At 44.4% G+C, this 17550-nt stretch overlaps 1 protein-coding gene across 1 annotated transcript in view; it reads right to left on the bottom strand.

Annotated features, from left to right (window-relative positions):
* The window catches only part of GABBR2 (gamma-aminobutyric acid type B receptor subunit 2), a 426007-nt gene that overhangs the window by 305207 nt on the left and 103250 nt on the right, over window positions 1–17550 (bottom strand). The window contains 1 exon segment of the mRNA XM_032220456.1: window positions 3760–3861. Coding sequence (XP_032076347.1) covers window positions 3760–3861 — 102 coding nt within the window.

Raw genomic sequence — 17550 nt, forward strand, 5'->3', positions numbered from 1 at the left:
TTTATTGGCATGTAAAGCCATCATTTCTTCTATGTATTAAAAGATAGGAATATTACCGTATATACTCGAGTATAGGCCGACCCGAATATAAGCCGAGGCACCTAATTTTACCACAAAAACTTGGAAAAGTTATGGACTCGAGTATAAGCCTAGGATGGGAAATGCAGCAGCTACCGGTAAATTTCAAAAATAAAAATAGATACCAATAATGTTTTTGAATATTTATTTCCTCCCCTGGAGTGGGGAGGAATTGGGGATTTTGCAGTATCCTACCCCTGGAGTGGGGAGGGAATGTGGCTTTCATAGTATCCTATCCCTGGAGTGGGGAGGATTTGGGGGATTTCATAGTATCCTTCCCCTGGAGTGGGGAGGAAATGTGGATTTCATAGTATCCTTCCCCTGGAGTGGGGAGGATTTGGGGGATTTCATAGTATCCTACCCCTGTAGTGGGGAGGGAATGTGGATTTCATAGTATCCTTCCCCTGGAGTGGGGAGGATTTGGGGGATTTCATAGTATCCTACCCCTGTAGTGGGGAGGGAATGTGGATTTCATAGTATCCTACCCCTGGAGTGGGGAGGATTTGGGGGATTTCATAGTATCCTTCCCCTGGAGTGGGGAGGAAATGTGGATTTCATAGTATCCTTCCCCTGGAGTGGGGAGGATTTGGGGGATTTCATAGTATCCTACCCCTGTAGTGGGGAGGGAATGTGGATTTCATAGTATCCTACCCCTGGAGTGGGGAGGATTTGGGGGATTTCATAGTATCCTTCCCCTGGAGTGGGGAGGAAATGTGGATTTCATAGTATCCTTCCCCTGGAGTGGGGAGGATTTGGGGGATTTCATAGTATCCTACTCCTGTAGTGGGGAGGGAATGTGGATTTCATAGTATCCTACCCCTGGAGTGGGGAGGATTTGGGGGATTTCATAGTATCCTTCCCCTGGAGTGGGGAGGATTTGGGGGATTTCATAGTATACTAAGTCAGAAATAACATTGCTGCGTAGCCAGGAGTGTGTCTCAGTCACTTAAACCTCATACATAAATCATTGTACGAGGCGCTCGACGGCGCCTCTTACCTGCCGCGGGTCCCACCAGGACCGGCCAGAGGCACAGCAAGCTCCGGAACCAGAGCGGGAGCCTCCGCCGCATGGCTCAGCTCCGCCAGGGACGCATCCGGCAAGGGGAAAGCGGGGTCCCCTCTCGCGCAGCGGGTGGAGGGCGCGGGGCGGCGGCAGGGCTGGGCTGCCTCCGGGTCCTGCCTCCCGGAGCCCTGGGGCGGCCGCGGGAGTCCGTGGGCGGCGGGGCTCGCTCGGCTTCCAGCAGGGAGGAGAAGGGGGGCTTCCCGGAGCCGCGCGCTCGGCAAGCTCGCCGCTCAACTCAGCGCCAGCGCGCCTTCATCTCCGAGCGCCCAGCGGAAGGGCCAAGCCGCTCGCCTCGGAGCCGCTGGAGCTGGGACGCCGCCTCCACCGCGGAATTTGCTCCAACTCAGCCGCTCCGGCCCATTGTCAGCCGGCTGGTCCCTGCCTTCCCTCCCCTCCTCTCTCTAGCTTAAAGAGACACCGACTTGCCTCGGCTGGAGGCCGGGCACAGGGAGGAGTTGGCGCCAGCCCGGGGAGGGGGCTGCGAGCGGGCGGGCGGAGGGACGGGAGGTAAAAGGCTGGATGGGTTTGGTTGCCAAACCGAGGCAGCTCGCTCGGGGCTCTTCCCTCTCTCCCCACGGGTGGGCAGCGGCCGGAGTTCCCACCGAGGAACTTCGCCGGGCAACTCTCGGTTCGGACGCCAGGGGCGACTGGAACCCGGCATCCTCGGGTTCCGATTCTAACCTCGAAGGAGAGCAAAGCCGGGAAGGGCGTCAAACTCTTCCACCCAAGCTGGGAGCCTGTCACGTTTGGGAGGCTTGCAGCGGCTCACCTGCGTGGAAGTCAGCGGACTACACGCGCATACACAGACACATCCAGACAAACATCCAGACAGACAGACAGACCTCTGGCCCATCAGGAGGTCCAGCAGCCACCGGCCGTCCTTTGACTCGGACGTGGAATGGAAGGGAGTTAACAGAGGAGAGGGAATGGCTGGCGCAGACTGCCCAGCAAGACAAGAGATCCTGGGGCTTTCATAGTATCCTATCCCTGGAGTGGGGAGGATTTGGGGGATTTCATAGTATCCTTCCCCTGGCAGGCTAGGAAATGGAATGAACGAGGGGGCAGGCAGGGGAGGGAAACGAAACGAATAAGTGGCCAGGCAGGCTAGGAAATGGAATGAACGAGGGGGCAGGCAGGGGAGGGAAACGAAACGAATAAGTGGCCAGGCAGGCTAGGAAATGGAATGAATGAGCGGGCGGGCGGGCAGGCGAGGAAACAGTCCAGCGGATGGAGCAGAAGCAGCCCCGGGGCTCCGCTGCCGCTCCCCGCATTTTTCTGGACGGGGTCTCGCAGGAAGGAATCCCCTCCTCCTCCAACAGGCAACAGCACTGCCGGATCCAGTTGTAGACTCGAGTATAAGCCGAGCCGGCTTTTTTCAGCCCAAAAAGTGGGCTGAAAAACTCGGCTTATACTCGGGTATATACGGTAGTATTCATGTTATACAGAGACTGTGTTTGGCAGTCATGTCAGAATAATAAACAAGATGTTAGGTTTTGTGAGGGATAGAGGTTAGAGATAGTAAACAATTGTTACATTCTCTGATGACAGCCTTAAAAAAAAAATGCAGAGATAATAACGCAGAGAAAGAAGCAAACAAAAAATACAGCATCTTAATATTTATGGCTCCATGTTCTAAAAAGCTTCAAATTAAAAAAACGAGATGAGATACACTGCCATGTAAGGTTAATTTACAATTTCAAAACCACTATGAAAAGTTATCAAGTTTATCTGAGCAAATTAAAACGGCAGAAAAATACTGCCTTAAACAGAAAATGTACATTTGGTCACTGAGATTCATACATCTTGGGTTTTTCCAATAATATTCAATTTACAAAACAGATTGATATCTATGCTTTGCAGAGAAGCCCACCAAATAGATAAAAAAGTTATAAATAGCATTAAGAGTTTTGATTTGTATGCCCTATTTCTCTCTTCAGGAAAGTGTACTGGGAAATAAAGTTTCAGTCATCTGGAATAATTTCTGCTTCCTTCTATGGAGACTTTATCTTCTACTTCAGGTCAATCCTTAAGGGCAATTGTGTTAAAAATGAATATTGCAAACTACCCATTTAACATCTAGACATCATATAACATTCATTATTGAAAAATTGATAGCAACAGAGAGATGGACAGTACAAACAGATTGAAAAATATGAAAGCCAATATATAATAAACAGGCAGCTTAGACTTGTTTAACATTTATGCTTGGTTATGTGTTGATTGATGGTGTTAAAGGTATTCCAAATATTTTGGAACATGAATGTCATCATGACTGTCCTTATACTTCAACAAAATTTGGTTCCTGATATTATTTTGCAATTTTTGAAAAGAAAAAAAAAGAAATTAAATTTGTTAAATGTGCAGCACAAAAAGAATTTTTGGTCCCATTACATATAATTTTGCTGGCAACCTGGTTATAACTTACTAATTACATTTCTGTTATTACAAAATTTAATATCAAATATAATTATTTTACATCATGACTATAATAGCAATTATCATAAATACCAAAATCTAAAAGGAAGTTTTCAAACTGAGACCTATTAAAATTGCTTATTTTAAGCTGCTGTGTTTTTTTTGCTACACAGTTTTTTAATTTAGCAAACTATTGCACCTACCTTAAGCTTTTTGACACTTGTACAAGGATCATTAGAAAAACTCTCTGTATCTGATATTTCGATATCTTCACCATATAGCACTCCAGTTAGATCATTCCGTACCTATGGTAGAATGGAAAAATAACAAAATAAATGTATAGGTTTTTTTTTTATACAGAGCATTTTATTGTCTGGTATGTTAATACTTTACAAATGCACCCTGTTAACATTTAATTTAGGCATTTTATATGAAATAAAATGAAGAATGAGAGGTGGGTTTTTCACATAAGTACAGATAGTCCTCAAGTTACAACCGTTCATTCAGCAACTGTTTTATGTTCCAGTGGTGCTGAGCGAATGGTGCTTACATCTGGTTCCCAAAATCACTGCTGTTGCAGAACCTCTGGGGTCATGAGATCAACATTTGGGCATTTCACAGCAGGCCCACAAAACAGATGAAGGAGCCCTTGAATTCCCCCGCGCCTGCCTACCTCCTCCCTCAATTTCTACCCTTTGAGGCTGAAGTAGAGACCTGGGATCTTCAACAGTCTCACCTGCCTGCCATTGACACCCAGGGAGTCGGGTGTGTGCATGTGTGAAGGGGAGGCATCCCTTTGCTTTACAGAGATTCAGGCTTAGAGGGGGATCAAACTGGGAAAGACTTGGATCAGGGTTGGTCCTCATCTAATGACCAGTGCAGAGATGGGCTCCTACCAGTTCTCACCAGTTCGGTAGAACCGGTTCGTCAAATCTACCGAACCGGTTCGTCAAATCTACCGAACCGGTTAGAAGAGGTTCCACCAGAAAGCAGGCCACACCTGCAGAAGAGGTTCCAAAATTTTTTGAAACCCACCACTGACACACACACACACACACAGAGAGAGAGAGAGACTCACACAGAGAGAGAAAAAGAGAAAGAAAGGAAGAAAGAAAGAAAGAAAGAAAGGGGAAAAAGTGAGAGAGAGATGAAAGAAAAAAAGGAAAAAGGGACAGAGAGAGACAAAAGGAAGGAAAGAGAGAGAGAAAGAGAGAGAGAGAGAGAGAGAGAAAACACATGGCCGGCACTATAGAGCTTTGGGAGGCCGAGGTGGTGCAGTGGTTAGAGTGCAGTACTGCAGGCCACTTCAGCTGACTGTTATTTGCAGTTCGGCAGTTCAAATCTCACCGGCTCAAGGTTGACTCAGCCTTCCATCCTTCCGAGGTGGGTGAAATGAGGACCCAGACTGTGGGGGGCAATATGCTGACTTGTAAACCGCTTAGAGAGGGCTGAAAGCCCTATGAAGCAGTATATAAGTCTAACTGCTATTGCTATTGCTTAGAGTGCTCCTAGGGGCTGGGTGGGGCAAAAATGAGCAAAAACTGGGCCATTTTTGCAAAAAAGGGGGGCATGCAGAGGGTTTGGGAGGCTTGTAAAGTGCTCCTGGGGGCAAAATGAACAAAAATGGCCCATTTTTTGTTCATTTTTGCCCTCCCCAGCCCACAGGAGCACTTTGCAAGTCTCCCAAACCCTCTTCACTTCCATTTTTGCAAAGGGGGCGGGGTTTCAGTAAGCAAAAAATGTATAAGACGCACCCAGATTTTCACCCTCTTTTTTGAGGGAAAAAGGTGCGTCTTATATTCCAAAAAATACGCTATATAAGAAGAGATCTCTTATATATCGCGGGGGCTGTAACTCCTTTTTCAGTTATTTATCCACTAATCTTTTCATTGTTATGTTCTGCATCTTTTTCCTCCCAGTCTTTCTTAACCAGTTTTGGCTCGATGCCACTGAATTTGATTTCATTATTTATTCCTAAAACATCAAAATAAGAGAAATTATCACAGCTTGTAACATGACCCCATAAAGAAATTTGACAAGATACATTTTAGGAAAAAACAACAACTCATCAGGCCTTTTTAGTTGGGTCAGGCAAGAGAACCACTCATATATCATCTTGGTTGCATTAGCCAGAACTGAAATGTCTCTGAGTGTGCCTGTTTGCAACCTATTGCTTCTACATGCCTCATTAAATAAAATTTACCAGGAGGAAAACATTCCTTCAAAGCAGTTAGGGGTGAAGACCCTGTCACAAGGCATACTATTGCATGTCTTCCTAATGACACAAGTCAATCAAACAAAACAAAAGATAAAAATAATGTCCGGACATATATACATATTCTGGACTCTCTGGTAAGAGAGTCTTTCCAGACAGAGAGTCAGACATAAGCCAGACATTTTGAAATGTCCAAATCATTAAGATTCTATTTAATGTTATGCCATATGAGATCTTACTTGTAAACCACACACACACACACACACATTTATATGTGGATTTAAATGTACAAGGTTGTATTCTTTCCTTTTGCTGTAAGAGTATCTCTTTTATTAGTTGATAGGTATAGCCAGGAAATGGAAAGCCCATTTTGAGGTTTCTCAGGGCTTGGTTGTTTCAGTGCTTACCAAGTTGACTATGAATCAGTGGTGGGTTTCAAAAAAATTTCGAACCTACTCTGTGGGAGTGGCCTCCTTTGTGGGAGTGGCTTGCCAACCATGTGACCTGGTGGGAGTGGTTTAAAATTATCCCCCCCCTCTTCTTTTATAATTTCATAAATTCTTTTTCTTTTATTTTTAGTTAATAAAAAAGAAAACAATGTCTCAAATATTACTACTTTGTAACTTTAGTTCTAAGCAATCACAAATCTCCTGTACAACAATCTCCAGAAACTTTACGAAAAGAAAGGAATTGAGATATAGAATCAAAAGAAGATGTTATATTTAATAAATTATAATATCAGACTAAATCCTATTTGTTCAACTTCCTGCAGAATAGAAAAGCCTTAGGTGGTAGTTGCAGCCTTCCAAGTGTGTGGTGAATCAATTGTAATGCTATCACCTTTACACTGTCTTTCTCTTAGCATTTCTCTGCATTTTGCAAGGGAGTCCCAATAGTAATTCCGTATCTTTCCATTTATCATTGCTGTATTGTTTGAATTGTACTGTCTAGAGTGCCACAGTTTGGCTCATTTCCTCATTTGCAATATTTGCTGTTAGATCAATAGATCCAGATAAGTTTCCAGGTGAATGTGCAATGCTGCCTTAGCTGCCTTACTTTATTTTCCAAATCTTCAAAGATTTTGCTATTGGTGATGTGAGCAGCAGTACTACTCGTATCTCCAATAGCAAACCCTTTGAAGATTTGGAGAAGAAAATAAGACAGCTAACAGCATAAGCGCGTAAATGGAATACCTAGCCTATTATTAGGAAAATGGCAGTCACCAGATGCACTCACAAGTACTGACAAAAGAGAAAAATGATTTCTTTTGAACACAGAACAAACTGTCAGAATCCAGAGGTACTGCTAAACCAGGGTGTCAAATGCAATTTCATTGAAGGCCATGGCCACATCAGGGCTTGGCTGGCCTCGGGGGGGGGGGGGTACACAGAAGTGGCTGACTGGCAGGGACATGCAGTCAGGGGAGGCAGAACCTCACCGCTGTCATCATGAAAAGAAAAAAATGTAAAAGGAAAAAGGCTGAGCTAGTTGCTGCCAGAGTCACAGTGGATGACTCTGCTTAGTGCTTAACTGTTTAAAAAAGCCTCTAAAATTGCCCTCTACAGGAGGAGGTGGGAGAACGAGGTGCCTCATCTAGTCTGACTTTATGATCACTCGAGTAGAGCTAAGCAAGGGTTAAAAGCCGAAAAATTCCTGATGTAGATGAGGCACGTTGTTCTCCTGCCTCCTGTAGAGGGCATTTTTAAGAGCCTTTTTTAAACAGTTAAGCAGGGTCATCCACACAGTGACTCTGGCAGCAACTAGCTCAGCCTGATCTCAGCTCTTGCCTTTTTCCTTTTACATTTTTTTTTCTTTTCATGATGGTAGGCAAGAGCAGAGTTGAAATCCTCTCTGAAACAGCTGGAAAAGGTACGTAATTGCATGCAGAGCTACGTTGCCTTTTAACACACACACACACCCCTGGATAAAAGTATATAAGCCCAGCTTCACTGATTACAAGTTTGAAAAGGCAATGTGGCTCCACCTGCAATCAAAGGCTCGGATCGGAAGGCAGCAGGGGAATTGGGGGGTGGTATGGCAGAGGAGCTGCTTTCAAGCCATTGGAAAATATATCCAATCCAACTTCTGTGTTTGTGTTTGTTTGAGATTGAGTGAGTGAGAGAGGGATCCAACTTCTCTGTGTGTGTGTGTCTGTTTGAGAGAGGGGGGAGGGAGGGAGAGAGGGCGGAAGGAGGGGGAGGGAGAAGAAAGAGAATGAAGGAAAACTTGTTTCACAAGGGGGAAAAATGTTGTCTCTTTAAATCGGAACTGAGCATGCCTGGTTGTGGAATTCTGGGAGTTGAAGTCCACAAGTCTAAAAAAATTTGAAACCCCTGTGTCAGTGCCTCACCAGCCATAAACCTCACCGCACGTCACTGCTGACTGTGTAGGCATGGCCAGATTGACACCACTCCTCAAACTGCTGGCATGTTTCCTCTTTGCATTCGGTAGACCGGGCTGAAGCTACTTTTGAGTAGACCAGGACGGCCCCACGGGCCAGATCCGATCATATTGTGGGCTGGATCAAGCCCACGGGCCTTGAGTTTGACCCCCTCCCCCTGTACTAAACCATTTTTAATTGGCTGCAGTCCAGCAGAAACAAAAGCTAGGAAGTTTTTTTCCCCAGGATTTCAGACAAAACATAACCCAGAGAATCCCAGGGGATTCTGAAGTAATTTTGGAGGGAAGAGTAAGGCAAGGCAGTTACATGTTGCTCTACTCTCCACTCTTCCCTTCAATACCTAAGACCTGCTTAAGGTCCCACTACTGTGAATGAGGTTTGAATAGAAGACAGGTATTATTTGCAATTGTCCTCACATTATGGAACACACAAGGGGTCCATTCAGCTCTTTTATTCTCGGCATTTAGGAAGGCATTATAAACCTTTGTTTGTAAGATAGCATTAAGGACCTATTTCATGAGTACTGGGAAACCACTATTAGCCAATTAGCAATAGCAGTTAGACTTATATACCGCTTCATAGGGCTTTCAGCCCTCTCTAAGCGGTTTACAGAGTCAGCATATCGCCCCCAACAACAATCCGGGTCCTCATTTTACCCACCTCGGAAGGATGGAAGGCTGAGTCAACCTTGAGCTGGTGAGATTTGAACTGCCAAACTGCAACTAGCAGTCAGCTGAAGAGGCTGCAGTACTGCACCCCAATCACTGCGCCTAGATTGCTGTGTTCCCCTCTCCTTCCTTCCCTTCCCTCTTCCTCTTCTGCAATTAAAAACCTCCTTCCGAGGTTTCATTTTAAAGCAGGGTCTCCAAAGTTTGCAACATTAAGACTTGTGGACTTCAACTCCCAGAATTCCACAGCCAGCCATGCTGCTAAATTTTGAGACTCCTGATTTAAAGCATTTGTTTTTCTTTGCCAAGCGATCTCCGGCTGAAAAGTGAGCCCTGATTTTTTCCTTCTAACACCTTCCTCTTTCTTTCTTTTTCTTTCTCTTTCTTTTTTCCTTCCCTTCCTCCCTCCCTCTCTCTCTTTCTCCCTCCCTCCCTCTTCCTCTCTTTCAGGCAAACCGGCAGGGGAAAAAAAGGTTTTAAAAAGTTTTTTTTTAAAAAGCTTCTGCGGATTGCGCGCCTCAAGCCTTTTTTCCTTGTTGGTTCAGGCAAACCGGTTCAGGCATTTCACCCTGCCTGGAACACAATAAAGCCCACCGCACTGACCTCCTGCTGGCAGGTTGGCTAATGGTGTGAGCTCAGCGAAGCCAGAGGGGAGCCAATCGGAGCCCTCCGAAAGGAGGAGGCTGAGGGAAAGAGCATGTGCTATGGCATCTTCCCTCCTCTCGTAGTCCCTTCAGTACTTGTTCGTGCTCCCCTCCCCATCTAGCTTGATTGCAGGTGGAGCGGCTGGCTAGGCCAGGCTGGACGCCAAGCCCAGAAGGCATGGGGGGACCACCAGTGAGACCATGTGGAAGGCAGGGAGGCACGGCAAGGCCGCGGGGAAGAGAGTAGGCTCCTTGCTATCTTCCCTGCAGTCCTGCTATGCTTCCCCGTCTTCCACACAGCCTTCTGCTTGCCTGCCTTCGGAAGCTGGCCACAGGGACGCCTGGAAGGCCACGCGGAAAGCAGAGAAGCATGGGCCATGGGAAAGGGGTCAAGGGCAGCTAGCTAAGGCGCGACTCACAGGCTTACCTGGCAGACTGATCAGGGGTGCAACGCTTCAGGCAGGCAAGCTGCAGAGCAGAGCCCGGCGGGGTGAGCAAGTGGTGACTGGGGAACAGAGATGGGTTCCTACCAGTTCGCACCTATTCGGTAGAACCGGTTCGTCAAATCTACCGAACCGGTTAGAAGAGGTTCCACCAGTGGACCCGGAAAGCAGGCCACACCTACAGAAGAGGTTCCAAACATTTTTGAAACCCACCACTGCCGGGGAACCAGTTCAGGGTTGTAACCAGGCTGCCATTACTACCAGTTCAGAAAGGTATGCCAGATTTTTACTACCTATTCAGCCGAACTGGACCGAATAGGTAGGAACCCATCTCTGATCACATCCTCATCAGTGATAGGTTTCAAAATTTTTAGAACCTCTTCTGTAGGTGTGGCCTGCTTTGTGGGAGTGGCTTGCTGGCCGTGTGACTGGGTGGGAGTGGCCAACTTGTAAAATGTGAAACTCACTTAACAACGCTCTTGCTTAGCAACCAAAATGTTGACTCAGAAACTCTGGCATTGGAGCACGCAAGTCTTAAAGCTTTCAAGTTACAAGACCCTTGCACCCCTAACCCTTTAGGGGAAAAAACCTCAGGGGTGTTCAAACTTGACAGCTTTAAGACTTGTGGACTTCAACTCCCAGAATTCCTCCTCTGGCTCTTCATCTTGATGATATGCAGACAGGCGGGCGGAGGGAGCTGGAACTGGTTCTAAACAGCACTGTAGATTTGTGGAACCTCTTCTATAGAAGAGGTTAGAACTGGCAGGAACCCACTCCTGATCCTCATGTACTAACTTTGAAAATGAAAGGTTTTTTCAAGTGTAACTTCTAGGCAAAGGTGGGCACGTTTTATTACTTCTAACCTCTTAAGATCTACAATATGAAAAATTAATCACCACAATGATTAAATAAATACATAGAAGGTAATAAAGGCAACCATTTATTAAGTGTCTAATTTCCTTCTAGAAGAATGTCTATATCTTTAGACCTGATCAAGCCCTATCCAGCCTGCACTGAACTGGAGGCAGCTGTTTTTGTTATGTTGTTATTCTCCTTGTGACAGGCTACTTATCCTGAACTATCTCAGAAGTGAAACTGGTATTGATGGAGAACACCAAGGGGAAGCAGCATATAGAACACAACTTCTGCATATTTTAGTCAGGTTTTTAAAAGTGGTACAATGGTCAGTTTGTTTGTTGGAAGGTCGTTGCCAAGGATAAACAATCTTTTTCTTTAGTACTTGTTAAGTCTGCCAAAATCTGAAGAAATTCCCCTTTTTCCCCTTATCATGCGTAAAAGATGTTTAAGTTCAAGAGAAAAAAATTAAAATTAATCCCCCAAACTCAAATGCAAAGTAAACAATGAGGGCAAGAGGACTGAAATATTTCAGCACTGCAAGATTTAAGTTAAGTCTTAAATCTTATTGCATTTCAAAGTACTTCCAAAATTCATTGAAAACATTTTGGAGAATCCTGAGCACAAAGTTCCGGCGCTTTGTTTTATAAATACCAGAGAGGAACCAATGACTGGACTAAAAGAAGCATTCAGCTACTTAAAGAACATTTGAAATGACATCCTGTACTTTGGAAATGCTTCCAGTAAAAGGCTGCAGTTAATAGAAAGAAATCTACTAGCAGCTAACAACCAGAATGTGATTAAATGATTTAGAGGAAATGAATCCTCTATAAGAGGTTCTAAAGAGGGATCATATAACATGTATTTAAGTAATGGTCATATTTCAGGTGCTGGTGTAGAATAACGGGTAAATTAATATGGGAATGAAACCAATGACATATTCAAGCTAAGGTGGGCAAGACAAAAAATAGAGCAAAGGCTGGGATCAAATAGTTACCTATCTAGTGATTGCTAAATATTTTATCAAATATATTTGAAACTGAACTTTGAGGTTATTGTTCTGACCCTTTGTAAAATGCACAAATATAGCAGTGATAGTAGCAGAATAACATATGAAGCGCTTATGAATAAAGTATGAATATATGAATACGAAAGGATGCAAATGGACAGACTTCTCCTAAATGGAACTGCTCTTACAGTAAGTGTAAACCTGCAGAAAGATATATGCATTCTAGTTTGAACTTTCAGTGAAAACATGCACAAATGCATAACCTAAACGTGGTACATAAAATTATCTACTGCAATGTTCTACCTGTCAATGACTACTTCAGCTTCAGCCACAATAATACATGAGCACACAATAGTGTTGTGGCCCAGCAGGAGCCGTTAGAGCTGCCACAAGACTCCGACAGTGATTGGCCCTATGAGTCGGCTCTGGAGGATGTGGAGGACCCTGGACAGGGTTCCAACTCCGAGCAGGGTGCAGAGAGGCTGGTTGGCCACCAGGAGGTGCCTGAGCCTTGGACCAGTGGGGAGGAGACAAGGGAGAGTGATCCGGACACCAGCAGTGAGTTGTTCCATGATGCCCAGCACCGAAGAGCTAATAAGTGTCAGGAACAGTTGCGCAAGTTCAGGAGGTAATTGCACTCAGCTGGTGGTCATTAGGCTCCTCTCCAGACTATAATAAGGACTGCTTGTGCACACGCCCCTCTTGCAGAAGTCAACGCAGGAACGAATGCTGGAGAACAGAATTGTGAGCTTGGCAGGCTGGATTGCTGCCAAGACTGATCTGTGTTGGATTGCTACCACAGCTTATCTGTGCCGGTTTGCTGCCAAGGACCTGTCTGTCTGTTAATAAATTCTGGATAGTATCTTTGACTTGGAGTGTGTTGGTGTGGGACGAGGGGAGTCAGAACACAATAGATACAAACTTAAGGGAAACCGTACAAAACTCGACTGCAGAAAATACAACTTCAGCAACAGAGGGGTCAATGACTAGAATGCACTACCTGACACTGCGGTTTCTTCCCCAAACCTCCACAACTTTAACCTTAGACTGTCTATGTCGACCTCATTCCATTCCTAAGAACTCTGTAAAGGGGTGCATAAGTGCCTACCATCCCTGTCCTAACAACCCCATTTATTCGTATCCATTTCATGTATTCATAAACTTGTATATATTTATATCTATTATCTGTTTTCTGAGGTTTTTGCGGGTGTTAGTATGTAGGTCTTTGGTTATTCGGGTTTTCTCCCGCGTAAAATTGGAAGTGTCTTGGCGACGTTTCGACGAAGTCTCATTCGTCATCTTCAGTATTGCTCCTGGAAGCACGAAGCCTGAAGATGACGAATGAGACTTCGTCGAAACGTCGCCAAGACACTTCCAATTTTACGCGTGAGAAAACCCGAATAACCAAAGACCTACATATCTATTGTCTTATATATATATCTTATCTTGATAAAACAAATAAAATAAAACAAATAAATAACATTTGTACCAATTCAAGATATATAATCAGTCTAACAATTACAGCTTCAGGAAAAAATCATTATTACAATTTGACCTTTCTTCCTTTCTGAGTTATGCATAATCCTTTATTTCACATAATCTACATAGTGAATTATCCTAGGCTGCCCCCCTGTACACGAATACAATATTCAGCATCTATGATCTCAAAAACAATCCAATAACCACCATCTCTTGAAAGAAGAAAATGGCCTTTATATTTAGGAACAGGGTTTTTAGTTTGAAAGCAGAAATGCAGCTTCTTGATTAGTGCAATCAGAGAAATCCAGATGGGATGAGGCTCGAGTATTTTGGCCCAGTTTTTTTTTTTAACCATGCAGGGGAATGCTAAGGAAAGAAATTGATGTGTGTCATCTTCCAAAGACCTTACACTATCCTTTTCACCATATTTGCATAGGTTTTATCTGAAAATTCTGCTGCTAAATTTTGAAGGTACAATTTTGACCTGTTTGCCAGGGGTTTATACCTTGAAACATCGTACTCCTATTTCAGTGGTGGGATTCAAATAATTTAACAACCGGTTCTCTGCCCTAATGCCCATCTGTGTAAGTGGGGCTCGGTGATCATGTGACTGGGTGGGCGTGGCCAACTCAAGATCACTCAGGTCGATGGGCGCTTCGCTTTAGCTGTTACAATGTAATGAGGGTTAACCAGAGAGGCCGTTTCTGTAAGCAGGTCAATAAAGATGAGGCTAAAAACAACACTAGAATGTTTCCTTCCTGCCTTCCTTACAGGATTAGCCCTGTAAAGTGGGAAAAAACAAAAGGAGATTTCTTCCAACAACTGGTTCTCTGAACTGCTTAGAAAGTTAACAACCGGTTCTCCCGGATAGGTGCGAACTGGCTGAATCCTACCACTGTCCTATTTAATTAAATTAAAATTTCCACCCTTATTTTCTTGAAAGTTTAGGTTTTATTTTGGGAACTGAGTTTTGCTGGTATGATCTTGAGGTGCACTGATTGCCACAGTTGGGGTGCCGGAAATTGGATATAGAAGAGTTTATTATCTTTCTCACCAAATGTACAGGTGGTTCTCAACCTAACAACCATTCATTTAGTGGGCATTCAAAGTTATAATGGCACTGAAAAAAAGTGATGTATGACTGTTTTTAATACTTATGCATCCCTGTTGTGGCCCAGCAGGAGCCGTTGGAGCTGCCACCAGACTCCGACAGCGAGGGGCCCTATGAGTTGGTGCTGGAAGATGTGGAGGACCCTGGACAGGGTTCCGACTCCGAGCAGGGCGCAGAGAGGCTGGTTGGCCACCAGGAGGTGCCTGAGCCTTGGACCAGTGGGGAGGAGCCAAGGGAATGTGATCCGGACATTATGCATTGGAGCAGTGGGGAGGAGCCAAGGGAGTTGTTCCTGGATGCCCGGCAACAAAGAGCTAATAGGCGTAAGGAACAGTTGCGCAGATAATTGCACTCAGCTGGTGGTAATTAGGCTCCTCTCAAGACTATAAAAGGAATTATTGTGCACACGCCCTTTTGCAGGAGTCAACATATTCACTAAAATTGGAGAACTTTCATGGTTAGCTTGGCAGGCTGGATTGCTGCCAAGGTTAGTCTGTATTGGATTGCTGCCAACGTCTGGACTGTGTTGGATTGCTGCCAAGGTCTAGTCTCTGTGTTAATAAATCCTTGAAGTATCTTTGTCTCAGCGTGCTTTGGTGTAGGACGAGGGGGGTCAGAATATAGCAGTTAGACATATATACCGCTTCATAGGGCTTTCGGCCCTCTCTAAGCGGTTTACAGAGAGTCAGCATATTGCCCCCAACAATCCGGGTCCTCATTTTACCCACCTCGGAAGGATGGAAGGCTGAGTCAACCCTGAGCCGGTGAGATTTGAACCGCTGAACTGCTGATCTAGCAGTAGCCTGCAGTGCTGCATTTAACCACTGCGCCACCTTCGGCAGAACACATCCCCATGGTCATGCTAGCAAAATCGGATGGATGCTTGGCAAGTGGCCCATATTTATGAAGGCAGCAGTGTCTCTGGGTCTTGTGATCATTTTTTGTGACCTTCTGACAAGCAATGTCAATAGGGAAGCCAGATTCACTTAACAACCCTGTTACTAATTTAACAACGGCAGTGATTCACTTAACAACTGTTGGAAGCAAGGTCATAAACTGAGGCAAAACTTACTTAACAGCTATCTTGCTTAGCAACAGAAGTTTTGGGCACAGTTGTCGTCATAAGCCGAGGACTAGCTGCAAAGTCATTCCACAAATGAGTACTGTTGAATGAATACTTTTGTCTGCTGAGCTTGCACTTTAAACAAAGTTGCTGTCTACCTTACTGAATTGCTACAACAAAATCAAAATGTTAATAATATGAATTTCAAAAATTGCATACCTGCTCTAAAAATCAACCACAACAGCTAATACACTAAAAAAATAAAAATGTAACTGTACTCAACAAAAGTAAACAGAGATAAAAATGGTAGAAAAAAATATCAGAAAAATATGGCATGCGCCAGATGTGGGTTCCTACCAGTTCGCACCAGTTCGGTAGAACCGGTTCGTCAAATCTACTGAACTGGTTAGAAGAGGTTCCACCAGAAAGCAGGCCACACCTACAGAAGAGGTTCCAAAAAATTTTGAAACCCACCACTGACACAGAGAGAGAGACAGACAGACAGACAGACTCACACAGAGAGAGAAAGAGAAAGAAAGAAAGAAAGAAAGAAAGAAAGAAAGAAAGAAAAACTGAGAGAGAGACGAAAGAAAAAAAGGAAAAAGGGACAGAGAGACAAAAGGAAGGAGAGAGAGAAAGAGAGAACACATGGCTGGCAAGCCACTCCCACCAGGTCACATGGCCGGCAAGCCACTCCCACAAAAGAGGCCACACCCACAGAGTAGGTTCGAAACATTTTTGAAACCCACCACTGGCATAGCAGTTAGACTTATATACTGCTTCATAGGGCTTTCAGCCCTCTCTAAGCGGCTTACAGAGTCAGCATATTGCCCCCAACAACAATCTGGGTCCTCATTTTACCCACCTCGGAAGGAAGGAAGGTTGAGTCAACCCTGAGCCGGTGAGATTTGAACAGCCGAACTGCAGAACTGCAGTCAGCTGAAGTAGCCTGCAGTGCTGCATTTAACCACTGCGCCACCTCGGCTCTTACAAATGAGCCATTCAGCAAATAATAGTTAAACAAAATACTTAAAAGATCCTGTATTACACAAGCCCAGTCTTTACAACAAAAGATCTATTGCATAACATGAACTACAAACAAAAAAAGACAGATTTACTAAGAAACTTGTTGCCAGTAAATTAAGATGAGTTGTTTTCTTGTTTTGCTTTGCTTTCTGAACCTATTTCCAGTTTCTGGCTGTGCTGCAATCAGTTTCGGTTCTAAATCAAGTCTCATTTTCTTCCTTCACACATCTCATAAGTGGGAATAACATTTGTGCAGCTTCAAGTGAGGCCTTCAGTGAGACTCAGGATCTTTTCCACAATCTTCAAATTAAACCCTTGGGGGTGCATAAGATGGCCAATTACCTCCCCACAGAAAGACCCTTACCTGACTAAATTTTGTAAATATCTTTGCAAGCATAGTCAAAGATACAGAGCCAAACTAATGAAGCAATACGGATTGGCCTTTGTTCCCTCTGCTATTTAATACTCAAACTATATATTGGATACAGGAATAAGCAATAATAAGCAAAGACATGCCTGGGGCTGGTGCTTTTATGATGTTTTGTCTATGAAATAGACCTTGCACATATTTTTCTGGGATCACCAATGGAGGGGCAACCCAGAGGAATGGAAATAGGTCTAGGAGATTTGGCTATTGTTGATATATCTGAGATGCGGAAGGCAGCAATAATTGACTATGATCTCCTCTCAAATCTACAGTAAAACATATTCAGTTCATCTTCCAGTTGCTGATTCTCTTCAGTAAGGGAAAGAGATTTGCTGTAGCTAGTGACATTCTTCAAGCTTTCCAGAGGTGGATTCCTACCAGTTCGCATCTATTCGGTAGAACCGGTTCGTCAAATCTACCGAACCGGTTAGAAGAGGTTCCACCAGTGGACCCGGAAAGCAGGCCACACCTACAGAAGAGGTTCCAAACTTTTTGAAACCCACCACTGGTCCTTGGATATGATTATTCTACACTATCATTCTCCTATTTATAAAACTCAGTGCCTCTGTGAAAGGTAAGGATGACTACTGCGTTTGTGGTACAATCAGAACATTGCGTGTGTTGAAGTTGTTTTTAATGCAAACCAAAGATGC

This window comes from Thamnophis elegans, chromosome 6, assembly GCF_009769535.1.
Source record: "Thamnophis elegans isolate rThaEle1 chromosome 6, rThaEle1.pri, whole genome shotgun sequence".
Classification (NCBI taxonomy): Eukaryota; Metazoa; Chordata; class Lepidosauria; order Squamata; family Colubridae; genus Thamnophis; species Thamnophis elegans.